Genomic DNA, 16,774 nt, shown 5'->3' on the forward strand with positions numbered 1-16,774 from the left:
CTGGGACTTTGTGAAGTCCATCAGTGTGGTTGGGACTGGGATGCTTGCTATCCTAGGGACTGTGTGAAGTCCATCAGTGTGGTTGGGACTGAGCTGATCGTCATCCTAGGGACTGTGAATGTCCATCAGTGTGGTGCCTGACAGTACAGTGCCCATCACACAGTACTTACTGTGTGCTGGTGGGCTGCTCACCTGTCCTGTTGTGGTATAGGTGGAATCTCACTCCTCAGGTGGCCTGATAGATGAGTATTAGTCATTCTCTTGAGTTAGTTCCTTTGCATGAGTAGTATAACTCCACTAGCACTAATCTTAGTAATATGGTCCAAGTTCCTAGTCTCCTTAGTTTTTTTGTGTTTTTCCAGTCCTGGGACTTGAACTGAGGCCTGGGCATTGTCCTGAGCTTCTTTATGCTCAAGGCTAGCACTCTACCACTTGAGCCACAGTTCTACTTCCAGCTTTTTTGATTAGTTTATTGGCGATAAAAATCTAATGGATTTTTCCTGGCCAGGCTAGTTTCAAACTGCTGTCCTCAGACCTCAGCCTCCTTAGTAGCTAGGATTACAGGCACGAGCCACAGTGCCCGGCTTAGTCCCTTTGTTTTGATTGCCAATGCAAGTGAGGCCTGGGCCTGGAACAACATAGCCATATACTTCTTTGTTCCTTGTTTGTTCCTCAGTGGAACAGAGATGAGAACAGGTCCTTTTCCATGTAATTGTTGTTTAAGGACTCACTTCTCTGAGGGAAGTTTTTAGCTCAAGTGTTGGTAAGTACAGCTGTTGGTCTGTAACAATGTTACACATGCCTTAGATGAGTGTGCCTTATTTCTCTGTTTTCCCCAAATGGACACTTGTAATCAGAGAAAAAGGCATTCTCATTTTGAAAACAATGCTTCACTCTCTGGATGTTCAGTGGGGCCAGAGTAGAACTAGTAGCATGGAAAGAATGTCCCTGAGTAGCTGTAGGAGCAAAGGGACAAATAACATGCCCGTCTCCCCAGGGAGTGGAGGTAGAGCCCCTTTCTAGATCAGAAGGGATGGATGTGAAGATAGCAAGGCCCCTTCTTGGGAGCAGCAGATGTATGACATATTCCAGCTCCACAGCTTATTTCTCTTCTGGCGTGATGACTACTGGCTACTCAAGAGCTACTCTGGAGCTCAGGATGGGTTTTCACAATATTTTTTATGTTGGTGTAGTGCCCCTAGGTCACTTGGGTGTGATTACAGGAGGGAAATGGCCTCCTGTCCTGGATCTCCCAATTTCCTAGCAATATCTCTGGTTGGGGGTAGGGCTGGCTATTCTTTCCTTTCCTCTCAGAGCCCCCAGGGCCCTTTTAAGTGGCAATGTCCTTGGGAGAGCACCTATTATTTCTCCAAATCCACCTTTAAGAGTCAGGCATGGGTGTGTGCACCTATAGTCACAAGTTATCAGGAGGCTGAGGCAAGAGAATCATATGAGCCTGTGAGTTCAAGTCCAGCCTGGTCAACATAGGAAATGACATCACAGAACAAAAACCAAAACAAAATACAACCAAACACACCTTTTATTTTTAAATTTTTTATGATAAAGGTGATATACAAAGGGGTTACAGTTACATAAGTCAGGTAGAGTACATATCTTTTTGGACAATGTTACCCTTTCCTCACTGTGTAGAACATACCATGTATGTATGTATGTATGTATGTATGTATGTATGTATGTATGTATGTATGTATTTGACAGTCCTGGGGCTTGGACTCAGGACCTGAGCACTGTCCCTGGCTTCTTTTGCTCAAGGCTAACACTACCTCTTGAGCCACAGCACCACTTCCGGCCTTTTCTGTTTACGTAGTGCTGAGGAATCAAAACCAAGGCTTCGTGCATGCCGGGCAAACACTCTACCACTAAGCCACATTCCCAGCCCAAATATACCTTTTAAAAGAGAGATTTTAGCTGGATGCTGTTGGTTCATGCCTGTAATCCTAGCTACTCAGGAGGCTGAGACCTGAGGATCACAGTTTAAAGCCAACCCATGCAGGAAAGCCAGTGAGACTCTTACCTCCAATTAACCACTAAAAAACTGTGGCTCAAGTGGTACAGTGCTAGCCTTGAGCAAAAAGCTCAGCACAGTGCCCAGATCCTGAGTTTAAACCTCAGAACTGGTGTGCACGCATGTGCATGCTTGTGTGTACACAGGTGCATACATGCACCTGTGTGCACACACACACACACACACACACCAACCACTACCACACAAGACAGATTGTTGCCTATCATTGGAATTCCTTTGGAAGTCCTTTGTCATTCCTCTGAGGAAGTTCTATGCTAGCTCTACAAGGACCAAGGTGGAGAGAATGCAAGTTTTTGCCCCATATAGTCCTTTAAATTCATATGTTTGTCATACAGTGGCAGGAGAATACTTGGCTCCACCTGCAACTCCCAAAGAGAGTTTGTTGTTGCTGTGTAGTGCCACACATTGCCTTTGTTGTTTCTGGAGGGCCTTTGTTTCATCCATCCAGGAAGCAGGTTACTGACTGCTCCTTCTCTGGATGTGGGACCCCACAGGGGAGAAAGGTCTCACCTCTGCCTCCACCTGCTGGAACCTATCCTTTCTCAGAGAGATGTATGGCATGGCCAGTGTGTGCCCAGCAGGGCCAAGGGCAGGCAGCACTTCTCATCCTTCTGATGCAGATCTCTTCCATGGAGAGGAACCTGAAGAACATCGAGGAGGAGAACAAGCTCATTGAAGAGCAGAATGAAGCTCTGTTTCTGGAACTGTCTGGGCTGAGTCAGGCCCTCATCCAAAGTCTTGCCAATATCCGCCTTCCTCACATGGTAGGTAACAGCAGCTTTCTGGCACTGCAGCAAAGCTGGTAGCTACCCCAAGGATGCTTTGGAGGTCAGGGAGGCAGGATGCCCCATGGCCCTTCTGCTTCTGGGTCCTAATGGAAAGAAGGGTCCTGTGCCCTTTGTGGGTGTTCTCTGCTTTCCAACTGGCCTGGGGAGCTGTAAGCCATGGCTCTAGCCCTCCCGACTAGCTCGTAAACCTGGAGCAGAGTGTGGTTCTGGTGGCAAGAGATCACTGAAGACAGAAACATTTGTGTTTCAGCAGCCACAGCTGCTGCACTGCCTTGCTGGTCTGGGCTTTTTTGGGGTAGTGTGGGGACTGAGGTTGAAGCTTCCTCACTGGTTTCTGCTTCCTGGAGCCTACTTTATGGACAGGGCTTGCTAACCTGGTTCTATCCTCTAGGAGCCAATATGCGAACAGAATTTTGACGCCTATGTGAGCACCCTCACTGACATGTACTCCAACCAGGACTGCTACCAGAACCCCGAGAACAAGGGCCTCCTGGAGACCATCAAGCAGGCTGTGAGGGGCATCCAGGTCTAGGCAATGCTGGGTGGAGGTGCACTCCTCCTTTGCTCAAGCGCTCACAGCTCCCACCCTACTCCTCACAGTAAGAGCACCTGACTTTTGGTGACTTCTAGTTGTCAGTCCACATCGGCAGCCCCTGTGCAGCCTTCAGTGAATTTATCCAAAGGGATACCTGGAAATCAGTGTCTCTCATGATGCCTCCCACCAGGCTCAGGCCAGAGTGCCTGGGGTATCGAAGTGTTACAAAGTGATTTATTTTTGTTTTCTGAAAGAAATCCGAAGAACAGCTCAAAGTCTACAGTGGAAGCTCACGGACAAGGTTCTCAGGGAAGTTTTGGAGTTTGCAGCCACAGTATTCCTTTGTCTGTCGAGGCTGGGAGGGTAGCCATGGGCTCAGTGGGGGTGAGTCTCACCTGGAAGATGTACCTGGGCCATGTGTCTATGCTCTGCAAGGTCCATTTGGCGTGTTTTCTCTTTTTATTTAATTCAGCTTTTTGTCAAGGGTGGGCAACACTCTGCTTAAGAGGTGAAGTTAGGAACAGGCCTTCCAGACAACAATCCAGACAGTTGAAAAGCATTATGGCCCAGCTAGGTCAAAGGATTTTAAACCAGAGGTCCCTAAAAACAATGTCCTAAGCAGGCAGTTCGTGCCTGGGGACTGCATAGATCTCACCTGGATTCAGCCTTTAAATCCCTGGGTTTGGGCTCCAGACAAGGACTCAGGCCAGGACTCTGGCTTCCTTACCACTACCCAGTCTCCTGGCCCATTACTGCCACCTTACTTGGGTCATGGCCAAGTTCCATCTCTATGTCCAAGGTGACCAAGGTGGAGACAGTAATGTCAGGAATTAAATTCCTAGTGGGAGATCACCAAGGTTCCTCTTCTTTTTAGATCCATTCAGGATGAGAAAAAAGGTAAATTTTAATTTAAAATGTTAAAAACACAATGTTCCTACTGTGTAAATAGAGTCCAAGTCGATTGTGACAGCAATTTCGAATTAGTATTTAAAAGTAGAGAAGTTGCACTTCCTGGAAAACACTGAAAGTAGTTAGCTTAATTATTCTGTAAATTATTTAATTTTGTCAGGATGTAAGTATTTATATTCATACCTTATTATGTTAACATTTGCTATTTATTTAACATTTTTTATTTATTAATTTTATACTATTTCAAATCAACTCCACACTAGGGCACCATAAGAGCAAAATAAGTGAAATCAAAGCAAAAACAACTATTTGACTATAAGATAGGCCACAAAAAATCTTGATAACTTCTAGTTATAATTTTGATGCAACCGAGTTATTTTTTATATATTTTGTTATTTATTCTTTTAATAATGGAATTTTAAAAAAGTATTTTGTAACTGAGGAATTTTGATAATTTGGGGATTTTTTTCCCCTTGGTCAAATGGAGAGAAAGGTGTTCTGATTTTCTTTTCCCTTTTGGGTTCCGTTATTTTAGGCCAATAACAGCAAGCAGAATTCTGTATTTATTATTATTTAAGTGTAGAGCAGATGTGTGTGCTCTGGTGTGTTTCTTGTGTCGCGTTTGTGGCGGTTCCTATGGCTGAGTCGTGATGCTGTGAGAGAGTGCTGGCCACAGTCAGCTCCATGGAGTTGTTGAAACTCATAGACTGCGCTGTCCGGTCCCCTGACGCTCCAATACTGTGACCCTCTTTCCTCAGGAAACGCGTTGGACCCACAGCACTTTGTGGCGTGTTTGGAGGGTGATTTCCTAATAAAAGTCTGACTGTGAATTGGTACTGTGGTCTGTAGGGAGGATGCTACTCTGCTCCTGCCCACTGGGAGTGCTGGGTGGGTGATCATTGTGGGTAGGGCTCTTCCATCCCTGATTCTATATGTGAGGCCTCCTGGACTGGTTCAGCTAACATATTTTTCTGGAGCTACTTACTCCAACGTGTGGTTCTGCTAGGTCTAGGTCATTGTATCATAGCCCTTTCCATAAAGCCAGGCTTGTGCAAATCAGGATTCTTCCTTCCTAGAGTTTTCTTTAGGGTCAGGAGAAAAAAAAAATTCCCTGTCTGGGTATTACACAATTGGTGTGGTCATGCCATCTCTCTTAGTCTTGAGTAGAAGAGAATTCAGATATTCTGGAGGGAGGCAGAGCTGGGAAACAAAGTGGAGGGGAGAGAAAGACCAAGATCTCTGATGACTTCCTCAGAGCTCCTGGATTCAGCCATGCCTGAAGGCAGTCTACGCTTGGATTTTCCGGTATGTGAGGTAATGATTTCTTTTTATTTTATTTTATCTTTTAGCACATCTGTGTTAGTTTTTTGGTCTTGCAGAAGCACTTTTCCTGTCATCACACTTTTTTTGTCAGGTGGAGAGTGGCAAATTTGCATTTGAGTCTTCAAATCACATTCATCCTGAACTGAAGTCATGTGTTTTCCAACTCCCTGTGAATCTGGACCTGGAGGCAGATGTGGAGTCTCCTCTTGTGTGAAGACAAATGATCCATCTTCCTTGATAAACTCTTAGAAACTTGGGGCTGTGTTTCCAGCTTCTGCTCTTGTAAGACAGAGCCCAGAACACTGGGGGCATTCACTGTCTAGAGTGCCTGGACCTGGTGCCAGCCCATTGTGGTGGGTTACACAGAAACTGCACATCCACAACGAAGGGCCTTTTTTGCTGAGGCCCCACTGGAGACAGAGTTAATGGCCAGGAGTTGTAATCTCTCACAGTTGGCATAGTAGGTACTGAGATATGGGCCACAGTATGGGGAAGGAGAGGTGGGGGTTGTAATAGTCCTTGCCGGGAGCAAAAAGTGGAGGGAGAGTTGCCTAGACCCACTGTGTCCTCCTGCTGAAGGTAAGTAACCAGGACCAGGACTGTAGAGGAATGAGATTCCATTAGAGTGAAGGGCCATTATCCAGCTCCACATGAGGACAGCTAGTTGGATTCTTGGCTCCTTGGTCTTGCCTTACACCTTCCCACAGTCTGTTTCTTTTCCCTTTGAAGGTCCATCCAGACCTTGAAACACTGCCGGGCTAGATTTACCTCCCCTGGGTCCAGGGATGCCAAGTTTACTCCCTTATCTGTGCTCCCTTTCTCACCCTCTCCCCTGGCCGCCTGACCTGCGGGCGACCAAGGTGGAGTGAAGGAACACTGGGCAAACCTCAGGTGCACATGGCCGAACGAGACCCCTTTTTCCTCCCTCCTCATACCCTCCAAGGAGGCCAGGCTCGTATGGATGGATCCCAGAGACGCTTCAGAGAGCAATCTGTTTATTCAAGGGTGGGGCTAACAGTAATATGGCAATGATGATGAGAAAAGGGGTGATAGACCAGGAACTGGCGATAGGCCAGCAAGCTTGTCCTAGGACCCCCTCATGGGCTAACATCACTTCCCATAGTCCTGCCCTCTGGGCAAAGCCCACCAAAGCGGGGGCACACGTGCTTGATGACGAGAAGTTGGGGGGCTGGTCTCAAAGCTACCCCTTCTGGTTCTGGACCCAGAGGGAGATAGGTGTGGCTTACTTCCACACTGCCCCAGGGCTGGGGGAAGGGCAGCGTCTCGGAGCGCTTGCCCTTCCCCCTTGAAGGCCAAGCTGAATCCCCAACAAAACACTCCACATCAGAGAAGCCAGCTACCTCAAGCCTCTCAAATCAGAGTTTCTGCCTAATGTGGCACATTGGGAATGGATGTAAGGTTTACATAAAAGGATGTGTTGGAAGCATGGCTCGAGTGGTAGAGTACCTGCCTAACAAGTGTGAGGCCCTGAGTTCAGTCCCCAGCACTGAAATAAAAAGGCTTCCACACAATTCCAAAGGATAGTAATGGAGAACCACTGATGCATGTGAAAGAGAGTGTGTTGGTCTTCATAATTTGTGAGCTCTGCCAAGGTCTGACAAAATATTGATCTGCCTCTAGTCTCTATGGAATTCCCAAGTGTTCTAAAGAACTGCAAACATGATGTAGATGGGAGAAAGACCCTGGGGATTAAGTCTGAGCTGCATTTGGGTGTGTAGTTAGAAAGCATGAAGGACTGTGGAAGTTGGGACAGTGATATGGGGGCTATAACCCAGCAGAGATCTCTACTCATAAGCAAGGGACTGGTGGACAGTTGAAAACAAGAGCAGTACCCAGTTAGTCTCCAAATTGAGTCCTGGTCTGCCTAGCTCAGGAGCTCCAGACAGTAAGAATGTTGCCCTCAGCAGCTTCGGGTCCAGTGTTGGCCATGGTGGAACCCCCTCAGCAGGTGAGGGCTGCAGCACTGTGATCAGGATTACCTGAAGAAGGTTGACTAATGTGGGATCTACCAAAACTCCTAAGAGAGACAGTGTTTGAGGTATGGCTGACAGGCTGACTTGACAGGCCTTGACTTACATGTGGCAGAACAGAGAAAACACAACAGCTCATCCAGCCTCAAGAAGGTGGGACCAAGGCTATTCCTATCATGGTAGTTCCACAGGTGATAATGACATGGCCTGGTCACCCCTGAGAATATGCTTAGGGGGACTGGCTGTGTCACTGGCCTGGGGTGCTGGGGGAGAACTGTCTTGATGTCACAGATGTCTGTGCCTTAAGATTTACTTCTGTATATTGTATAGGACCTCCTCCCATAGCTAGACCTACTCCAAGCTTGAAGATGCTCTCTCTAATCCTTTCCAGAGAATGAGGTTTGAGATGTCCTCCAGAGACAGAAGGGATGACTTCTGTCATCTCTACTAGCTCCCAGGATCAGGATAGGGGGTCTTGGGTATCTTCTGGCTTCTGAAAATGCTTTGTACTTGACATCTTTTTGAAACAACAACAACAACAACATGTCATTCCCCAGCAGAATCTTGTACTGCCAGTTCTTGGTGGCTCGTGGTGGGGCTGGGGTGGCTAGAATTCACTGTTCTGGATCTGTTGGGCCACTTATCTTGCATCTGTGTGGCCTCATCTTCTATTTCCTTGTTCCTAAAAATTTATGCTTTGAAAGCTGTCATTTTTGTTGGGTTTTGGGAGGGGCAAAATCAGATATATGATATGTGCTTTCTTCAACTGGATATGCTTGTGCTCCAATTTCACAAATACCAAGACTTCCTCCCTTTACAGAAGGAAGCAGTTGGTGCTGGGGATATGGCCTAGTGGCAAGAGTGTTTGCCTCGTATACATGAAGCTCTGGGTTCGATTCCCTAGCACCACATATACAGAAAACGGCCAGAAGTGGCGCTGTGGCTCAAGTGGCAGAGTGCTAGACTTGAGCAAAAAGAAGCCAGGGACAGTGCTCAGGCCCTGACTGGCCAAAAAAAAAAGGCAGTCAGGGCCAGGTGGGCATTGCCCCACGATTGATTAGAACCTCAAGATTTGATCAGACTGAGTGCCCCTTAGATGAGACAGCTGCTACAGGCATGGGTCTGGAGGGATTTCTGTCAGTTGATTGTGGACCCTGCAATACAGGCCGACAACACTCCCTAGGAGTTATAAGGTCTGCACCATGGAGCAGGAATTGATATTACAGTTTAGCTGAGGTGTCTCCTTGGGCTGGTTTTGGTTCCTGAGAATTGGCCATATCCCTGACAGCTTCATGAGTCCGTGTAGGTCTTGAGGAGCATATCTGGAGCCTTATGAATTTGGTGGAGCCCCAGCCCTGTGGAGATGCCTTGGCCTACCCACCACTTTCAAGGCAAGAGGTCTTGCCTTGCAGGGGATGGGGGTAGCTTGGGAAACCTCTCTCTCCCCATGAAGCCCAGGAAGAAAAGGTTGAACAGGAGAGTGTTGCTACTTCCCCAGCATTTGCCAGTGAATGACTCTCATTGTGCCCTGTCATCTCTGCTCCAGAGGCATCTTCTGCTAAAGTAAGCACAGTCTTGTCTGTTTATTTCACATTCTGCTAAATTTATCTTCCTCATCTTTAATTCTATCATAGCTTTCTTTTTGCACGTTGTCAAAATAACAGAAGATAGGGCTGGGAATGTGGCCTAGTGGCAAGAGTGCTTGCCTCACCCTGGGTTCGATTCCCCAGCACCACATATATAGAAATGCACCATCAGAAGTGGTGCTGGGCTCAAGTGGCAGAGTGCTAGTCTTGAGCAAAAAGAAGCCAGGGACAGTACTCCGGCCCTGAGTCCAAGGCCCAGGACTGCCAAATAAATAAATAACAGAAGATAAAACCAATAATTTCAATTCTGATGATGGTATGGACAGGCCATCTGATTTGAGCCCTTTTACATGCACAGGCTTCTCTTCTCCATCATCCTATCTACAGATGGGGACACTGAGTTCCAGAAGGCTGCTCAAGGTTATACAGAGGATGTCTGTGGAGCCAGAATTTGTTTTCAGGTGTCTGGTTTCAGGACTGATGCCTCAGATGCCACATGAGGATATCCCTTGGGATTTGTCTCTACAGAAAGGAGAGGGGTGTGTGTGTCATCAGATCAGCTGGATCCCTCCAGAGCAGTCCCTGTGTCTCCAAGACATAGTGGGTATCTCTGAGATTAGAGAAGCAGCTACCATGATCCTCATGTGGAAGAGGGGAGGCCAGGCTTATGCCTTTGCCTTTTGGGCTTCTCTGATCAGTCCCTAGAGCAGAGTGGGCTGGCCAGAGAAATTGGTGCCTCTTTGATGTGAGTCCTGACTCTCTGGATCATCTGGAGAATGATATATTTGGTAAAAGGAACTATAGAGACAGCAGGGATGGGTATGACGGTGGTCAGTGGATGCTCTTGGAGGGGATTTGTACTGAATCTGAGGGAAGTGACGGCAAGTTTTATAGCTGTCTAGGGCAGAAGCAGAAGCCCTGATGTGAGGAAGCAAGAACGTATCACTAATAGGGCTGGCCTGTACAGCACAGAGGTGTGAGGAGTGAGTAGAATATTATTATAGCACAACACTATATGTGAGACAAAAACGCTGAGGTATGAGCACTGAAGTTTCTGGCTTATTGTTGGCCTAAAGCACTTAAGGCCAAGGTCCCATCACGTTATCACTGGGCTTCAGTATCTATAACACAATCTTCCTTGTAGGCAAATAGCACAGGGTAATGAGTGATAGAGGGCTCAAGGGAGGTTGGGTATGCAGGAGGGCTAGCTTTGAGTCACTGGGGATGTCTTGGTGGGCACTGGACAGGGAAGTGGGCCTGCATATTACATCTCTTTCCACACATTTTAGCACAGTGGGCTCCTCAGGGGAGCAAATTTGGACCGGAATTCATGATACCTGGCAGCTAGAAGCCTCTCCCAGTACCTATCACCCCTTCTCACCACATAAAGACAGTAGCCCAAAGTCACTCACCACCTCTGACATTTGTACAGTAGCTTAACCCTTCCTCTCTGCACTTCTCATCTGTGCATGCTGCCACATTCAGCTGAAGTCCACCCCTGTTGGGTGCCAACCACCTGATGTCTGACCACAGCTTCCCCTGGGTTTATAGTGCCAGTCAAGGTAGTCCTGTCTGCAATCACAAGTCTGACTGCCACCCACCTGGTGCCTGGAGAGTTGATGGATCTGTGGCAGTCACTTTCTCTTAGTCAGTTCCGGTCTGCTACTGCCTTCAAGTAGCAGTTTCTGCCATGGCCCCTAATTCTGCTAGGCAACACTTCCCTTGAGTTTCTCTGTTATAGTTCACAAAAGATAGCAAAGAGTAAGTAGGCAGTGGTAGAGGAGTTGGTGTGTGTGTGTGTATGTGGGTGTGTTGGGGGGGGTATCCTGAGCCTCTGCCATTGGCAACAGTGTCACTGAGATAGAAATGTGTCAGGGAAAAAATCACCCCAGGGGCCTTGGGGCCCTGGTCTTACATGACTTTTGACCCTGGGTCAAAAGACAGAGACAGACATATGTAGCTTTAATTTAAGGTGACATGAAATTGATATTTGCAGACCCATTTCTAGTGTCCATGTATTGCTAATGTTTTATTATAATGGTTTAAGATGAGAGAATATTTTAAAGAAATCCTTTCCAACTGTATATTTAAATGAATACATTTCAGCTCACCAATATTTCCTGTTATATGTGGTATGAATAGCAGAGAGGACTTGGTACCTGTCTAAAGACTGTTATTCTCTCTTCTGGTATAAAACAAGGGAGAACTATTTTTTTTCTTTAAGAAGAACTACCTTTCTTCCTTACCTTTTAGGTCAAAAAGTAATCCTGAACTAGTTTAGCTCCTTCTCCTAACATAGCAGCTGGATAATGCTGACACCTTGTGGCCAAGATAACATCTTGTCATCCATCTGTTCCAGTACTGACCCTTCCTGGATCAGGTGTGAAGTCCTTACTTAGGATTCTACTGCCCACTTCTACCACAGTACCACTAAGTAAGCTAAGCAATGGTTTTTTTTTTTTTTTGTTGTTGTTGTTGGTGGTGGTGGTGGTGGTGTGTGTGTGTGTGTGTGTGTGTGTGTGTGTGTGTGTGTGTATTTTGATCTGTCATGGGGCTTGAACTCAAGGCCTGGGCTCTGCCACTGAGCTTTTCTGGGCTTTTTGTTTTTGTTGGTTAGTTAGAGAGAGAAGTACCCTGGACTTTTCTGCCTTGGCTGGCTTTGAACCACAATCCTCAAATCTCAGCCTCTTGATTACAGGCATGAGTCACCAGCACCTGGCTGAGCAGTGTTTTATAAATGTGAACAAGTATCTCAGAGGCCTAGAATACTGAGAGCTGAGGCTGAAAGCATCTAGAGAAGATATCAGATGAATGGTGCAGGGTAGGGGGCTGAGGATATGGATTGGCTACCAAAGGGCCACATTTCTCTGTAAAAGGGACACTTTGCACCAAGGGGAGAGCCCCTGGTACATCATTTTTTGGGCTTGTTGTTCTCATGGCTCCCTGTACCCAACACTGATGTATCTTCTTTGGTGCCCATCAAATCTTGTGCAGGACAAAGCCATGGCAGCTACTAGTTTGAAGAAAAGGAGCTCCTCCTTAAGAATGTTAAACTCTTGGAGGACAAAAATTATTTTACAATTATTGTAATTGCAAAAGCAACACTTGTCCATCACAAAACAACCACAATACAAAGGTCAACAAGGTAAGAACTAGTGTCCCTAGCCAGGGCTAAGATGCACCAAGAAAATTGTCTTACATACGTACATTTATGCAGTTCTAGTGCCATTCATTCTTTTGCTCTGATATATATTTCTATCTGGTATTGTTTGCTTTCTGCCTGAGAAACTTCCTTTAACATATTACATTTTAAGTCGGCTGCAGAGCTTATATTTCTGGGAAACAAAACAAATCAAGACCTTTCACCTCTTCAAAAAGTAATAAATTGTCAGGTCCCAGTGGCTCATGCCTATAATCCTAGCTACTCAGGAGGCTGAGATCTGAGGCTGGAGGTTCAAAGTCAGCCTGGGCAGGAAAGCCCACGAGACTCTTATCTCCAATTAACCACCAGAAAACAAGAAATGGAACTGTGGCTCAAGTGGTAATGAACCAGCCTTGAGCACAAAACCTAAGTGACAGCATCCAGGCCTTGAGTTCAAGTCCTAGTAACACACACACACACACACACAGTAATAAACTTTCTTTTCTCTTTTGCCAGTCTTGGGGCGTGAACTCAGGCCCTGGGGCATTGTCTCTGAGCCTCTTTTGCTCAAGGATAGCACTCTACCACTTGAGCCACAGCGCTATTTCTATATTTTTCTGCTTATATGGTTCTGAGGAATCAAACCCAGGGCTTCATGCATGCTAGGCAAGCACTCTACCACTAAGCCACATTCTCAGCCAGTAATAAACTTTCCAAGTGCAGTTTTAGTTTACAAAAAATTTGAGCATATAGCACAGTTCTATCTTCCCTTACAGGCCTCTCCTGTTATTTATTGTTTGTATTAATATACATTGTTACAGTTGATGCACGATATTGATATATCTCACTAAATCCCAGTTTAGCTTAGAGTTCCTACTTGGTGCTGAACAGTGTGTGTGTGTGTGTGTGTGTGTGTGTGTGTGTGAGAGAGAGAGGGGGGATCGGAGGAAGAGAGAGAGAGAGAGAAAGAGAGAGAAAGAGAGGTATGGACCTATCACCATGGACCTAGGACCATATACAGAATCATTCCACTGCCCTAAAAATCTTCTGTATTTCACCTGTTCACACCCCTCCTCCCGCAGTCTTTAGCAACTACTAAACTTTTTCCTACTTCTATGGTTTTTATTTTTCCATAATGTCATGTCTTTGGGATCATACAATATATAGCCTTTTTTTTTTTTTTTTTTTTTTTTTTGGCCAGTCCCGGGGCTTGGACTCAGGGCCTGAGCACTGTCCCTGCTTCTTTTTTTTTGCTCAAGGCTAGCACTCTGACACTTGAGTCACAGCGCCACTTCTGGCCATTTTCTATATATGTGGTGCTGTGGAATTGGACCCAGGGCCTAATGTATACTGGGCAAGCACTCTTGCCACTAGGCCATATCCCCAGCCCAATATATAGCCTTTTTATACTTGTCTTTTTCATTTAGCAAAAGATACTTTGTTTCCCCTATGTCTTTTATTGGCATAATATCTTACTCTTTTTTAAAATCATGGATTAATACCCTTTTAATACTACAATTGTTTATTATCCATCTACATAAATGAAGTATACCCTTGTTGCTTTGTGTTTTGACGATTATGAATTTAAGTTGTTATAAAGATCTATGTGTCGTGTGTGTGTGTGTGTGTGAGAGAGAGAGAGAGAGAGAGAGAGAGAGAGAGAGAGAGAGAGAGAGAGAGAGATTTGGGTAATACATAGGAGCACAGTGCTGTAACACTTTGCATTCCCCCCAGCAATGAACATGATTCCATTTGGTCTATGTCCTCACTAGCATTTGGTGTTTCCAGAATCTTAGCTTTTGACAATTCTAATGGGCATGTATGGATATCTCATTGTTTTATAAACTTGCAATTCCTTAATGACATATGATCCTGAGCATCTACTCATTCAGGCTCATTTTTCATCTGTATATTTCTTTATTGAGCATCTATTGAGAGCTATTGTCCATTTCCATCTGTGCTGTTTTATTGTTGAATTTTAAGAATTCTTAAAGAACCCTTTATAAGATACATGTTTGGTGATTATTTTCTGTTTGAAGCTTTTTATTTTTTCACAGAGCAGAAGTTTATAATAAAAATCAACTTATTACTATTCTTTTCTTGCATGGATTGATACATCTAAAAAGCCATCAACAAAACCCTAGGGTTATTTAGATTTTCTCCTGTGTTATCATGTAGAAGTTTTATGTGGAAAGTGTTAGGTCTTTAAAAAATTCTTTTTTTTTTTTTTTTTTTTTTTGCCAGTCCTGGGCCTTGGACTCATGGCCTGAGCACAGTCCCTGGCTTCCTTTTGCTCAAGGCTAGCACTCTACCACTAGGGCCACAGCACCACTTCTGGCCATTTTCTATATATGTGGTCGTGGGGAATCAAACCCAGGGCTTCATGTATGTGAAGCAAGCATTCTTGCCACTAGGCCATATTCCCAGACCCTAAAAAATTCTTTTCTTTTCTTTACTTTTTTTTTTTTTTGGCCCGTGGCTGTCCCTGAGTTCCTTTTGCTCAAGGTTAGCACTCTACCATGGGAGCCACAGTGCCACTTCTGGTTTTTTTCTGTGATTAATTGGAGATAAAGAGTTTCACTGGCTTCTTGCCCTGACTGGCTTTGAACTGCAATCCTCAGATCTCAGCCTCCTGAGTAACTAGTATTACAGGTGTGAGCCACGGTGCCCGGCTTATTATTTTATTTAAAAAAAATCTAGTTCTTCAAGCATCATTCATTTCAAATACCACCCTTTGTCCCTGAATTGTTTTTGCTTCTTAAAGAGTTAACTATATTTCCTTCCTTCCATTGATGTTTATTGTTTCACCAATACTACATTTGATTATTGCAGTTTTATAGTAAATCTAGAAATCAGTCTTCCAATTTTGTTTCCCAGTGATATTTTGGCTATTCTAGGTCTTCAGCTTTCCCTCTCAAAAATTTTAAAACAGTATAATCGTTTGTCATTCATATCACAATCCATTGCAGGCTAAGTGGCTCTCTTACAGATTTTTGACTCAGGAATCCAAGTTCCATCATGTATTCCATAGAAATGGATGGGAGGTTGGAGGAGTGTGAGATCAGTGTGTGAAACGATCATGGAATAGGTTTCCGTTTTTCATTCAAACTGGAAGAACAAAACTCAGAACAATCTTCAAAGGTGGGTCTGAAAGACACTTGGATTGGAGTCCATTCCACCTGCTTGTTTCTCTGCGGAGGCCCAGAAAATAGCTTCCAAGTGTATTTTGGAGATGGCCACCCCAGTCCACCACCTACCGGTGGGTGGTCTGGTCGGGGCGGGGCCAAGAACCTCCGGTCCTTCAGTCCCGCCGACGGAGACGCTAACTCTACCGGGTCCACCCCCCACTTCGTTTTCTCTTTTCTGCCTTTTCTCTCTTTTCTGTCATTTCTGTCACTAGCCCTGGTTATGCTGTCCCGGAGCAGACACCCGCCCGCTTTAGGTCCCATGCACTCTAGCGCCCGACACACCTGCACCTCAACCTTCACGTCCTTGCCCCTACGGGAGGACAGCGACCGGCGTCAGCGATCCCTGCCCACGGGGCGGACCGAAGGGGCGGACCGAAGATGCGGGTCTGGATGGGGGGGGGGGCGAGTGGTCTGATAGGGATGGGCCTAAGCGGGGAATAAGTACGCCATAGGGGGGATCCGAAAGGGCGGTCCTACGAGGGGCCAGTGCTCTGATAGAGGCGGGCCAAGGGGGCGGGCTAACGGGGGGAGGGCGAGCGCTCAGACTGGGGCGGACTGAAGGGGCGGGCCCATGGGTGGGCGAGCGCTTTGATAGGGGCAGACCAAAGGGGTGGGCCTACGGGGACCGGGCGAGTGCTCTGATAGGGGTGGGCCTATGCGGGGAGTAAGTACGCGATTGGGGCGATCCGAGGGGCGGGCCAGGGGGGTCGCGAATGCTCTGAGAGGGGCGGGCCTATGAAGGGGATAACTACGCGGATAAAGGTTGGGCCGAAGGGGCGGGCCTACGGGGGGGGGGGCGAGTGTCCAGATAGGGAGGGCCTAGCCGGAGGGGGAGGGGGAGGAGGGGGAGGGCTTAAGTACGTGGATAGTTGCGAGCTGAAGGGGCGGGCTTACGGAGCGGCGCGTGTACGGATAGGGGCCGACCTATTCGGGAGGTGAGTACGTGGGTAGGGGCGGGCCTATTGGGGGGCAAGTGTGCAGATAGGGCAAAACTGAGGGGGAGGGGCTTCGTGGGGCAAGTGCGCTGTTAGCTATGGGCCCACGGGGTAAACAAATGCACGGATGGGGCGGGTATAGTAGGGGAGGCAGGTGTGCAGGGCAGGCCTACGAGGGCCCTAGTGGAAGGAACAAGTGTCTGGATGGGGGCGGTGGGGGAAGTGCGCGGATAGCTGCCGGCCGAAGGGGCTGGACTACTCGGTGGGAGGCCAGCACGCGGAGGGCGTACCCGGTAGCCCCGCCTCCGGAGCCCCTTTAAAGAACCTCAC

The 16,774-nt window shown here is 46.7% G+C and overlaps 1 protein-coding gene across 1 annotated transcript in view; it reads left to right on the forward strand.

The window, feature by feature from the left end:
* The window catches only part of Myt1 (myelin transcription factor 1), a 77,306-nt gene extending 73,939 nt beyond the window's left edge, over nucleotides 1–3,367 (forward strand). Inside the window, exons 22-23 of the mRNA XM_048347523.1 lie at nucleotides 2,668–2,811; nucleotides 3,227–3,367. Coding sequence (XP_048203480.1) covers nucleotides 2,668–2,811; nucleotides 3,227–3,367 — 285 coding nt within the window. The remainder of the gene's footprint in view (nucleotides 1–2,667; nucleotides 2,812–3,226) is intronic.
* Nucleotides 3,368–16,774: the final 13,407 nt, after the last annotated feature.

The sequence above is a fragment of the Perognathus longimembris genome, chromosome 6 (assembly GCF_023159225.1).
Source record: "Perognathus longimembris pacificus isolate PPM17 chromosome 6, ASM2315922v1, whole genome shotgun sequence".
NCBI classification, from domain to species: Eukaryota; Metazoa; Chordata; class Mammalia; order Rodentia; family Heteromyidae; genus Perognathus; species Perognathus longimembris.